The 13,983-nt window shown below is 40.8% G+C and overlaps 1 protein-coding gene across 16 annotated transcripts in view; it reads right to left on the reverse strand.

Annotated features, from left to right (window-relative positions):
• Positions 1 to 13,983, reverse strand: part of SPRYD3 (SPRY domain containing 3) — a 50,481-nt gene that overhangs the window by 11,446 nt on the left and 25,052 nt on the right. For all 16 annotated transcript variants that reach the window (XM_034419271.3, XM_034419263.3, XM_087886677.1 and 13 more), the window contains 2 exons: positions 10,345 to 10,494; positions 2,433 to 2,490 (listed from right to left, as the gene is read on the reverse strand). In XM_034419271.3, the coding sequence (XP_034275162.1) occupies positions 2,433 to 2,490; positions 10,345 to 10,494 (208 nt within the window). The remainder of the gene's footprint in view (positions 1 to 2,432; positions 2,491 to 10,344; positions 10,495 to 13,983) is intronic.

Raw genomic sequence — 13,983 nt, forward strand, 5'->3', positions numbered from 1 at the left:
ACTTTTGGCATTATTAGTAAGTAGGACTGTGTCTAGGAACTGTTGGATCTTGTTCTTATAAGCATCCCAAATATGCTGAATTATGAGGTTTTGAATTTCACTGTTTTCTGATCCTTAAGCCTGAAATCAATAACCACAGCATCTGTTGAGATCTGAGCAGCCAAGAAGGAAAGAATGAATCATTGATAAGCAGTTGAGGATTTAACTTCCTTCACGGTTATTCTTCCCCAGATTCGTTTGTCTAGTTATTCTTTTTGGAATAAGTTAAGATCGTTTTCCAGGTAATTATTTTTTCTCCCAGGTACTCATAAGCATAGTGCAGACAAATTGCTTAACCACAATTTGCTTTCTTTGTCACAGTTGAGATCCCCACACAAATTATGAAACCATATTTACCTTCTCAGATTCCCTCCCATCCAACCTGATATTCTCCAGACCTATCAAATTTCATCAATTCTCGGTGAGTTAAGCATGGGTAACATGTCAAAAGAAATTCCTGAGATTACTAGTAAGAATCACTATTTTAACCATGGTTTGCTAATGCAGACTTAATTGCTGTTGCTGTGAATGATACACTATCTGTTTTACTATCTAATTATGGGACTTTGGTTTTAATGAGGAATCATTTTTTACTTATTATTGGGCTGATGGTCGTCCAGCAGCTAAGTGCAAAACTACACGTGGGTATCTCTATTATATGATGACAAAATGGCCAAACTAAAAGATGTAACATCTGTGCCAGCCTGACCAACAATGAGGGTGACTATGATAGTGGAGTCTCGGGAAACCACTAGCGATGCTGAAGCCAGTTCATGTATGAATCTGAAACAAAATAGACATAGGGAAAGAAGGATCAAAGGTTCGGCTGTTTTCAGTAATTCCCCAAAAGATAATGAAGAGAACTTAAGGAAAAGCTTAAGAATGATAGGTAACTGGAAATAGCTCCTTCGCCTTTACCAGGATTGATACTACAGGGAACTAAGACATAGCTTTAGTTCATGAGAGGTAGTATCTACGGTTGGTTGTGTCTTCTATTCTAATAAGACAGTTCAGGCTTGAAATGTTGGACTCTTGGTGTCCTCTAAATATAGATTCTTACATAGCTAGAATACCACCAATCCATCACAAGATGGAGATATCAGCAGAAACCTCACTCTCTAGAAGTACAAAAAAATAAAAAAACAAAACAAAACAAAGCTTAAATCAGCCTATGAGAAATGCTAGCTGATAATTTCCATGAGTAGATAGGTAAGAAGAAAATGAGCTGGCCAGCAATTCCTCACTCTTAGAAGAACTATCAAGAAATTATAGTGGAAAATATTATTTTAGAGAAGATATTGTTCCTTTCTTATGTCCGGTAAGGCGGCTTTTTATATGGTAATAATGCTTATTTTGTCTTCATTTTGAACAAATGACATCCAACAAATTAAACCTTTGCTGTTCTATTCTGGCATCTATTCATATTCGTGCTTAAACGATGAACTGTCCTAACAAATTAGTTATCTTAATTTAAACAAGCAAGACCGATAGAAGCTCACAGTAATACTCAGAAGTTGCTGCAGAGTGACAAGGCTCCATTTTGCTATCTACTCTGTAGAAAAATTGCTCCAAATTTGGAATCACCATCTTTTAACATTATCCACTGAAAACAAGAAGAAAAAAATCCAATTCCAACACATAAAAGAATTCAGCATACTCCCATTTTCATCTCTTTCAGATGTCAGAGAGCAACTGAGGATATATTATCAAACCTCTGACCTCTGCTCAATCCCCTATCCATTCCTACTGCCAAAACTAACAATTCCTCCAAATGTCGATAGGGTATTTTCTTTTCTTTCTCTGCCCCCCCCCCCCCCCGATGGATAAATTACTTTTTATTTAATGAACTCACACATATTAGATTTTAATTCCAACCGGCTAGCTTTAAAAATAAACATTCAACAACTCTAAGAAGCTCCGATGTTCAAAAACCGTGCTGATATGTTGTATGATACATAGAAAACTGCATTAAAATTTCACATCCTGGATCTATCTGGAAACTGATCCTGAGACTATCTTTTCCCCCTTAGCTCATCTGCAATGCAAAATGTAATGTTCACTTGTTATTTGAACAGTTACGAGAAGTGGGGTATTAAGTGCTATAGACCGTAGCTGAAGGAATTCTCATCCTCTGACCAGGCTATTTTCCTCTTCTTCATACCCCTCCCAAACAAGGGGCTCTCTGTTTCAAAATGTATGTATTGACAGGTGATGTAACATTTTAAATTGCTGCAAGTGTACTATTTTTGCTGTTTAACGTCTGTAAGTTGCTAGACAGCAGACATCTCCATGGTAGCCTTTTAGAGAAAGCAAATATAGGGAAATCAACATAACGTGGGATTTGGCCAAACTGTTCCTCCTATTACAGCCAAAGCTGGGTCTTGGATACTCACCTGCATGGTAGGCTACAGACCCTCTGCTCCAGCCAGGATGCCGATTTTTGGGGTAATCCTAGGGCAAAGAAGAAATACAGCCAGTTTGAACACATTTCTTTTGGCAAAAAAATGCCACAGAAAAGATGAGTTTCCATTACAGGCATGATCGATTGAACAAACAAAAAATGATGTCCTTATCATCATGGGGGATTGGAATGCTAAAGTAAAAAGCCAAAAGATAAACCGGAATAACAGGCAAGTTTGGCCTTGGAGCACATAGTGAAGCAGGGCGCAGGCTGGTAGAATTTTGTCAAGCGAATACGATGGTCATAGCAAACGCTCTTTTCCAACAACCCAAGAGACGACTCTACACATGGACATCACCAGACGGTCAACACAGAAATCAGATTGACTATGTGCTCTGCAGCCGAAGATAAAGACGCTCTATACAGTCAGTAAAAAGAAGACCAGGAGCTGACTGTGGCTCACATCATGAGCTTCTCGTTTCAAAATTTAGGCTTAAATTGAAGAAAGTAGAGAAAAGGTTTTAGGTTGCTCAGGTATGAACTAAATCATATCCCTGATGAATATACAGTATAGGTGACAAATAGATTTAAGGAATTGAGATGTGATAGTCAGAGTGCCTGAAGAACTATGGATGGTGGTTTGCAACATTTTACAAGAGGTAGCAACTAAAACCATCCCAAAGGGGGAAAAAATGCAAGAAAGCAAAATGGCTGTCTGAGAAAGCTTTACAAATAGCTGAGGAAAGAAGGGACGCAAAAAGCAAGGGAGAAAGAGAAAGATACATCCAATTAAATGCAGAATTCCAGAGAATAGCTAGAAGAGATAAGAATGCCTTCTTAAATGAACAGTGCAAAAAAATAGAAGCAAACAATAGAATAGGGAGGACCAGAGACCTCTTCAAGAAAATTGGAGATATAAAGGGAATGTTTCATGCAAAGATGGGCATGATAAAGGACCAAAATGGCAGGGACCTAACAGAGGCAGAAGAGATTAAGAAGAGGTAGCAAAATTACACAGAACTATACAAGAATAAGCTTAACTGACCCTGAGCCAAACATCCTAGAATACGAAGTCAAATGGGTAACAACAAAGTCTGAGCAAAAATAAAGCTAGTGGAGGTGACAGTATTCCAGTTGAGCTATTCAAAATCTTAAAAGACAATGCAATAAAAAGTGCTACACTCGATATGCCAGCAAATTTGGAAAACTCAACAGTGGCCACAGGACTGGAAAAGGTCAGTTTACATTCCAATTCCAAAGAAGTGCAATGCCAAAGAATGTTCAAAATACCGCACCATTGCACTCATTTCACATGCTAGCAAAGTTATGCTCAAAATCCTACAAGCTAGGCTCCAGCAGTATGTGGACCGAGAACTACCAGCAGTACAGGCAGGATTTTGAAGAGCCGGAAGAACTAGAGATCAAATTGCCAATATACTCTGGATCATGGAGAAAGCTAGGGAGTTCCAGAAAAACATCTACTTCTGCTTCATTGATTATGCTAAAGCCTTTGATTGTGTGGATCACAACAAATTGTGGCAAGTTCTTAAAGAAATGGGAGTACCAGACCATCTTTTTTGTCTCTTGAGAAATCTATATGCGGATCAAGAAGCAACAGTGAGAACCCGACACGGAACCATTGATTGGTTCAAAATTGAGAAAGGAATCCGGCAAGTCAGTATACTGTCGCCCTGCCTATTTAACTTATATGCAGAGCACATCATGAGAAAGGCGGGGCTAGATGAATCACAAGTTGGAATTAAAATTGCCGGGAGAAATATCAACCATCTCAGATATGCACATGATACTACTCTAATGGCAGAAAGTGAAGAGGAACTAAAGAGCCTTTTGATACAGGTGAAAGAGGAAAGTGCATAAGCTGGCTTGAAACACATTAAGACAACTAAGATCATGGCACCCAGCCCTCTTAATTCATGGCAAATAGATGAGGAAGAAATGGAGATAGTGACAGATTTTATCTTCCTGGGCTCTAAGATCACCGCACATGGGGACTACAGCCAAGAAATTAAAAAAGGCTTGCTCTTGGGGAGGAAAGCCATGGCAAAGCTAGACAGCATACTAAAAAGCAGAGACATCATCCTGCCAACAAAAGTGTGTATAGTCAAAGCTATGGTTTTCCCAGTTGCAATGTATGCCTGTGAAAGTTGGACCATAAGGAAGGCTGAGCGCCAAAGAATTGAGGTCTTTGAACTATGGTGCTGGAGAAGACTCCTGTGAGTCCCTTGGATTGCAAGGCGATCAAACCGGTCAGTCCTAGAGATCAACCCTGACTGCTCTTTAGAAGGCCAGATCCTGAAGATGAAACTCAAATACTTTGGCCACCTAATGAGAAGGAAGGACTCACTGGAGAAGAACCTAATGCTGGGAAAGATGGAAGGCAAAAGAAGAAGGGGACGACAGAGAACGAGGTGGTTGGATGGAGTCACTGAAGCAGTAGGTGTGAACTTAAATGGACTCCAGAGGATGGTAGAGGACAGGAAGGCCTGGGGGAACGTTGTCCATGGGGTCGCGATGGGTCGGACACAACTTTGCAATTAACAACAACAACCGTAACTATATAACTATATCTATCTATCTATCTATCTATCTATCTATCTATCTATCTATCTATCATCTATCTATCTATCTAAGCAGTGGCAGAAGGAAAGGAAGGGGAGGGGAGTCCTCATGAGAGATCAACCAACATCTTCTGAATATTGTGCATACGCACAATATATATCTGCAAGTTTAAATTCAAAGCAGCTAGGGCCCCTTTCTTCTTCCCACCACCAAGCTGTGACTGTATAAACAGGTTGCAATACAGCACAGACAATTTAATCCTTAGGGAGCATGCTGAAAATTTTTTAAACCACAAGCAGTGGCGGAAGGAATGGGAGGGGAGCCTTCCTAGGAACTGCTAAAACTCTCTCACATGGGAGTTCAACCAACATCTTCTGAATTTTCCCTAAGCTTAGCAACTACAAGGCACTGCTGCTCAAATTAGGTTAGCTAAAGGAGCAAAAGAAGACTATGACAGGATGAAGAAAAACTAACTATGGGGAAAAAAATTCAGTCTTGATTTCTAGGTGCCACACCTCCTTCCTTTAATTTAAACATTATGTGTTACCATACTGTTCAACTACCTCATGTCTGGAATCTTGGTTGCTGCAAAAAAGAAAAGTTTCTACGGTCAAGCATCAAGCCTTCCACCATTCAGGTCACACACCCTGGCATCAGTGCTGAACCCAGAGACAAAAGTCCTTGCTCAGCTGAGACTGGTTTGTCCCTTTTGATAGTTTTAGGCCTAGTTTTAGAGATCTCTGAAAGCTGAATCATGGCAACTGGACTTATTTTCTTGTTGGTTTGAGACATTTCACCACTCATCCAAGCAGCTTCTCCAGTCTCAGCAAGTTGGTTAGGGAAATCTGAGTAAGCAGAGAGTCACCGGAATGTACCAGCTAGCACAGATGATACCTCTGTCTACTACTTTTTGTGCTGCCTTTTCATATTCCTGCATTAAACCTCAGGGTTTCTTTTCTTTCCAAAGTGTGTGGCAATATGTCACCTCCTCAGATTCTCCTAGCCAACTTGCAAAATACGAAGGCAAATAGAAGCTGTGTTTGACCATCAAAAGCCATTAATGGATGGTTGACTGGATCTGGGAAGAGTTGCGGTCAGCAAGAAAACATCTGGGTGGAGAAAATTCTGTTGCTTTGCACCCACGAAAGTCAAGATGCAAACATTGTAAAGAAAGTCACAAATGGCTATTTATATATTTGTGCCATTACAATTAGCAGAGAGGGGTTACCGAACAAGGCCCTGGCCTTCCCTTCTCCCAGAAGAGATTGTGTGCATTAGTCTAGTTTGTAGTGTAGAAAGTTAGCATCCACCCCTCCTAGAAGAATGAAATATTTTAGGAAATATTAAAAAGGCAGAATATTATATTTCCCCTAAAAGAGAAAGAGAAATTTTAAGGGAGACAGAAACTCAGAGCTTCAGCTCCCTGCCTCCAGCAGATATTTGGTGCCCACTGAGAAGGACTGGGCCAGCCTATCTACAAAACAAAAGACCTTCAGCTCCAGACATGACCCTCCAGGATGTAATAGGATTATCTAGTAGCAGGGCTCACTGCATTGCAAAATCACCTGGGGACATTGCATCACCCTCCAGGCTTCAACCAAACTTGATTCAGACAAACATGACCCCACATGGCCGCATGGGAATCTGACTACAGCCAATAGAATACATTTCTTGCACAGGAACAGGAAGCTCAAGGGCAAGATCCAAGAGAGGGTATAAATAACCCTCACTCTCCACTCTATGTGGTCAGCTGCCCAGGACCTCAAAGCCATGTGATCTTGTCCATCAATAAACCATCTTTTCAATCAGCCTCCATGTTTCCAGTGTCTTTCTCCCCGCTTGGAACTGAACCAGATGGATATTTCTTCCAACGGTAGCTATTACATAATACCCTACTACACTAGTATTATCGCTACACTCACCTCTTGTAGTCTTCAAGGCTAAATGCAAGCAGGTTAGTTTTAAAGCCAGGATGACTTAAATAGCCCATCTCCACAGAAATCAATTATACTGCACCCACACTGGATGAACCTCATACCCTATTCCTTCAAATCTTGGCTCTCTTAAAGCAATCTAGTCCTCTGAACATTTCCTGACTATAATTCTTATCAATATTAATGGCTAGCTGGAACTGATGGGAATCTGAGTGCAACCACATTCAGCCATTCTGTCTCAAGATGTGGAGTGGCAGCAGTTGGAAGCAGACAGATATGTAAGCGGTTACACAGATTTTTTTGTGTGTGTGTGTGGGATGATTGGCTTTTTCATTTTGTGTCAAGACATACTAACATGGCATGAAAATGAGTCCAGATGTTTTCATATTTCACTCAAAGAAGAGGGGATCCGGTGTTTTTGTATGATTTACTTGTCCGGTCTTACAAATTCTACTCAATTTCTGAGCAGACAATTCCAGCACCGTTCGGCATCCATCATGATTAAGTTCAAGGATGCAAACCAAATCAGGTAAAACAGAACAGTGTATGCCACGTTTTTCTGACAGCATTCAATTTTTAATCACACTCTGAAGTAAAGCTGTTACTTTGTCCTAACTATCAGAAGTTTTGGAAACATTTAGCTATATCACATTCATGTAGTTATCTTGGCCACAAAACAGAAGTGGCCACTCTGAGGTTCTTGCAAAACCAAGTCAAAAGCCTTCAGTTTATATGTCTATTGTTTGATTTTCAATCCTGTTATATTCTCATCCTAATATCTCCAATTAACACTTCTAAAACTAAAATAAAAAGCAAAGATGACAAAGGAAATCTTTGTCTTGTCCCCTTCTGTATTTCAAATGATTTAGTTAGATCACCATTAACAATAATATATGCCTTTTGAGATGTATATAGTCTACTTGCATAACCTAGAAGCAACTGCCTTCTTTCAGGAAATTCTTCAAATTCCCCAATCTAACCTAAAAATTGTGGGAGATTTCCTAAGATCTGCTATTCAACTACAGTACTAACCAAATTCAATTCTCTCACTAGAGATTAAGCTTGACTTGAAGATTTTTTTACGCATTACCATCTAAGTCGAGACTTTTTGCCTACACTTTTTCTGCTTTCTTTTCCTCGTGATGGCTAAGACTCACTACGGCTGTTCCTGGTTTCCTAATAAACTGAAGCAGGATTCCCAAAAATCAGTTTCTGGTTATATCCAGGCTCCCTTGCCTGCCCCTCATCCTGCCCTTACGTATGCACAAAGACACACCAGATGTAGAAATGCCAGATCATTTCAGGGCAAGTTATTCTCCGGTGAATCAGGAACTCAAGGGAGAATGAAAGGAAGTTGATCCAGTTCTTTCTGTTTTGGATCTCCCATGACTGCTGGGATTTGCTTGTTGTAGCAAGAGGAGGAGGGAACGAACTGGCTCAGTATCAAAGGCCACATGAATCCAGGCCATGCATAGAGGCAAACAACAGAACCAGATGGCTGCATCGGACAAGAAAGGAAGAGGGACAGGCGCCAATCCAGCCCCAATATGCAATGCAACCTGGTTCTAATTTATTTATTGGAATTTGCCAGTAACAAGAGAGCCTAATTTAGCCAATCAAGAGCAGAAGACGTTGTGCAGGACAAAGAGGCATTGATGGGTTGAAGACAATAGCTGATCAATGACAGTGCATACATTTGCTAAGGATTACCCTGATCTTTCCAGATGACCTATTTTTGCTCTGAAGGAAAGTGGAAAAGCAGCAGCTAAACTCAGGGTCTCAGTTTCGCAGGCAGAACTTTGCAGGTTAACATAAGCAAAAGTCAAGAGGAAAGAAAATTACTTCCTGGCGACACAGCTGCAATGTTGAACATTCTCCATGGTTCACTTTAAAGCGACAATAATGCTTAAATAGGAAGATGGCACGCTTGAAATGTTTCCCGTTGTTGAATGTTGTATTTCATTAATCAAGGTTTCAAGTTGAACTGGAGTTTTTAAACTTCCACCTGCCTATCCCCACCCCCATCTTTGAGCTGAAAGGGGCCAGTTAGACCCGTGAGTCCAGCCCTTGTTTAGGGAAGGGTCCAAATGAAAGCATCGTCGAACATCCAACCTCTGCTTAAACATATCCCACCATCTCTCTGAGAAACGTATTTGGGGAAATTAAAGAAAAAGCAAGGTGCTGTGCCTGCAGAAACAAAGGGAGGGGATGTTAGCTTTTTACTGTATTTTGCAGGGCACTTTGTCAAGAGTTAAAGGAGAGTTGTGGAAGAAACTAGTGAAATGGAAGTTCACACAACTGCCAGGTCTTGGGGAAAATGGCTATAGCAGGGGTCCCCAAACTTGGCAGCTTTAAGGGTTGTGGACTTCAACTCTTAGAATTCTCCTGCCAGCTAAGCTGGCTGGAGAATTCTGGGAGTTGAAGTCCACAAGTCTTAAAGCTGCCAAGTTTAAAGACCTCTGGGCTATGGTGTAGCAGTTTCACTACAAAAGCTTCATCACCAACCTGCAATTACTAAAATTGACAAACTGCCTGAAGACAGGGTGAAGAGATTGCAATAGCCCTCAGAGATAGAGTGCTGCCTTGGGGGGAGGGATTAGATATGAGAAAAACAACCTTGCTGCAGCAGCTCTATGCAGTGACCGATCTTTAAAAAAGACTTGTCCCAACTGCCCTCCAATGAGAGAAAATGTTACTTTCTCCACGATCCATCACTACTTTGTTTTAGGTCCATCCTACCCCTTATGAATGCGACAAGGAGGCTCTGTAGTATGATTTCTATTTGGCAGCTGGACCATACAGTGACTCATCATTTCACATGGAGAGTTTCAAACATCTGCTGCCTGACTTGTCCTAACACCGAAGCCTCAAACCGGTCAAATTAAGCCCCACCTTTAAGCAGATTCGGAGATACTGCCAGCCATCTTCAGTTTTGCAGAGACATTTAAAAGAGCAAGGAATGCAAAGCGAAACTGAGAAGGAAACGTAGGCCTTTCGTTAGCTTTTGTTGCTTAGTCCTTCCCTACAGCACCTTTTGTGGGCAGCTGCAAACATTTTTTTGTCACTGATTGTGGGATTTTGTAAACTGGGTGGTACTTCCCCAGAAGACACCAAGGGAAAGATCCCAACGAAGAGTTTTGGTTTAAGGCTGTCGGTGAGACCCAAGGGAGTGTATCGCAAGGAAAAGAGGACTTGAAAAGCTCCAAGTTAGAGGGGACTTCTTATCTTCTCTCAATACACAGCACAGAGCAGGCATATTCCTTCATACATACTCAAAGTTGTTTCCCCCAATTTGATGTCACATTGGGACTCTACACCTGGGAACATCAAGTTAATGAGGGAACCTCTAAAGGCGGGACAGTCTCCATTTGCTCTCCTGAGCTTTCTTACCTTGCGGGCAAGGCCCAAAGCGATGTAGCACTTCTCTCCTGGATCCACAATCTCCACCTCAAAGTAGTGACTCCTGGTACTCAAAGGCTGCCGAGCTTGTGCAAGACCCACATCGATGATGCTCTTCCCTTTCCCTATATATTCCAAGAGCTGCAAAGAGAAGACAAGACAATAGTTGACTGCCCATCTGGCCTGACACTCCATCTTCCGAAGTCACCATAGGCAGCCATAATCCTATCAACATCCTCTGTTGTTGTGTTAATTATAGAGAATTCTGAAAGCCTGACAAGCAAAAGAGCAAACAAGGACTCCCAAAGGTAATTGAAGACAGCCATATGGTAAGCATTCATTAGACTTGGTCGCTGCACGGTAATTAAACGGTCTGTGTGTGCCTTACAAGGTGGAACAGTGTGCAACAACAATCAAATCAAGAGTTAACATTTGAAACCACAAACTAGAAAAACCCTACTTTTGCAAATATCGCACAACCACTTCAATGGTTATGGATGTGGAGGACTGCTTTTCAACAAGATGGGAAATATCCCCCAAACAACTTTTTTTTTTTTTGCTTTTCCCATTTTACAGTATTTTTCTATTTTAAATAGGCTACAGAAAACTGAAGTAGGAGTCCAAGACATGGACCCACAAACTATTCTGTCTTATTTCATAGACCCTTCCAAGCTAAAGGTTACAACAATTTGGAAGATCAGCGAATTTCGTTCTCACTGTAAAATCTGAAATGGTTACAAATGTAAAACAATACAACTAAAAAGTGGATTTTCATACGTAAGAGGTCCGTAGAGGGGGCGTGCATAAGCGCATTAACGTGCCTATCGTCCCTGTCATTGTATTTTTATATTATTCCTGTTTTTGTTTTTGTTTGACAAATTATAATCAATAAATAAAATAAATAAAAAAGAATTTAGTGATTACGGGAACTTTTCAAATAAACCATTAAACTATGTAATATACTAGTAAACTACACTGCTGTTCAATGTATTATTAATTCTTGCTCCAATTTAATAATTTGCTGAGGCTAATTCTGGAGTATATGCTACCATCATTTTGATTTTATAATGCAACAGCTTTACTTATATATTAATTCTGGTTTAAAAATTTTTGTTTTATTTTTTAAAATTTAAGAAGTACAGGTATGTTAATAAGTCCACAGCTTATGAACATTCATTTAGCAATTGTTCTGAGTTACAATGGTGTTGAAAAAAGTGACTTATGACCAATGACCAATCCTCGCACTTATAACTGTTGCATCATCCCCATGGTCAGTTGGCAACCAGCATGCAAATGGCGGTCACCTGATCGCCATTTGGAATCTTTCCAGCTGGCTTCCGACAAGCAAAGTCAGTGGGGGAAGCCATAGTTGCTTAACAATTCACTTAACAACCATGGTAATTTCTTTTAACACCTCCAAAGAAAAAGGTGGAAAAATCAGGTAATAACTGACTCGCTTAGCAATGGAAGCTCCAGTCCCAATGTGGTTGTACATCAAGGTTTGCCTGTACTTTTTGGTGCCTGCTTTATTCCTCTTTGCTCGAGGATGCCTTGTCTACCACATGGACATTATAGATTTCATAAACCTCAAAGCAATTTCCCACATATAAGTTTTAAAGAAATATTACTTGGACCAGTCCAGCTGCCTTTTGAAAAGCACCTTTGGGACAACCATGACCTGGATGATTGAGAATCTCTATAGACACTTATTCATGCTTTCATCAACAATATTAAGCATGCAAGAATGTTCTTCTTCACTGGTATCACTCTATTGAAATCTGTAAGAGGACAGGATTAGGGTGTATAATTACAGGCACACATAGATTCTACATGAGTACAGACCTGATATTTAAGGGACCTTATCTGCATGGAAGCCAATGTGCGTATAATGTATATGCAGTGGCGCAGCTAGTTACTGTATTTGTGCCTCTAGAACGGAATATGTTATACCTCTGGTCCATGAGCTGATTGCCAATTCGCTTCTAGGTCCAATTCAAGATGCTAGTTTTGAAGTTTAAAGCCCTTCATGGCATGAGGCCAGATTATCTGAGGGATCACCTATCCCTGATTACATCTGAAAAATCCCAGCAGAAAAGGTACGCTGCCGGTCCTGTCCGCCCTGAAGCCAGGAGATGGGCCTTTTCTGCCATGGTGCTCAGCTTATGGAATCTTATTCCCCCTCACCCCACCCCCCCTGACATGAGGCAGGTTCCATCCATGTTAATTTTCCAGAAGCCACTCAAAATTTAATTTGGCCATGAGGCCTCGTGGCCTCAAGATACCTGGTGATTTGTTGAAATGGCTCCATTGTTGCTGTCCTCTCTTTGCATTTTAATCACAAATTTAATTTTTAGACTAGTCTTATATTAGTTTATTCCACCAGAGTAACATTTTGTGAGAAAGATGATTATATAAATATGATAAATGAATAAATATATACAAGTTCTCCTTTCATCACTGAACACCTCGAAAGGGCTAAAAAGCCTCTAGTCCTATTCAGATCCAATGTTCAATGTGATTCACATCTAGTGGCAGCGAAGCAAAAATCCTCTTTTGGTTTTTGCATTGCAAAATATCTTACATAGTTTTACACCAAGGACGCAGACAATTCTATGTAAACTAAGGAAGTTGGAATAAATGTTCGCAAACGTTTTTTTGGTTTTGCATCATTTAGTATGCTAACAGTATAAGGAGCCAGGAGAAGCCAGAAGCTTTTGTATGCCAAGCATGAAAAGCCCATATCTTAACAACTTGACCTTTTTTCCCCTGGGTTTTCCTTTGACAGGACAGACCCTAACCTAAACGGTGTGCCATTTGAAATCAAACAGAAATGTTGACATCTCCATCCCCTACAGTTTAAGAAGATTGTACCCAAGGACAGCCAAGTTATAATGACACCGGAGGCAAACCATCCCACAAGTATTTTTTTTTTTCTATGATGCTGGCAATCAAAGGCAAGAGCGCATTAAATTCTAATTTGCTGGCCTTTCGTGACACCTAACACCAGTTTTGCCGAAGTACAGGGCTGCCAGGAATACATTCTAGAGATTTCTTGCATACTTTCCAGTCTATCTTTCGAGCCACGCTGGTTAGAAATCTCCCGTTTTTTTAAAGAAAAGCAAATGGATTGCGGGAAACATCACCACAGAGTGCCAGCCTCCCATCCCATTTCCGAGGAGAAACTAAAACCAACCACTGCAATGTGCCCTTCAGGTTATCACACTCATCCCTAAATTAGGCCAGCAGAGCATCAATGATGAAGAGCTACAAAAATATGCATGATCTGACCCTCTGGTGCTCCTTTTTTTTTTTTTTTTGCATGTGTGCACAGAACACCCCTCATATGAAGCCCAGCCACATGCTGAACCAAACTTTCCTGGCTTCTGCAGCCGGGTGGAAAAAATGCAAACCGCTGACCCTTTCCACTGGCTCTCCAGGCTGCTGCAGAATTCCGAGAACTGCTCATCCATCTAAACAGAAAGCAAACATTTCAAACAGCTGGATCAGGAAGCAGTTTGACACCAGGGGCGAGAGCCACCTTGACAAGCATCTTCTCTCCTTGGCGGAAGAACAATTGCAGAGTTAAAGCTCTTTGCCCACATTTCGAATCGCATGATTTTCGTCACAGTT

The sequence above is a fragment of the Pantherophis guttatus genome, chromosome 2 (genome assembly GCF_059756535.1).
Source record: "Pantherophis guttatus breed Tessera chromosome 2, ASM5975653v1, whole genome shotgun sequence".
Taxonomy (NCBI): Eukaryota; Metazoa; Chordata; class Lepidosauria; order Squamata; family Colubridae; genus Pantherophis; species Pantherophis guttatus.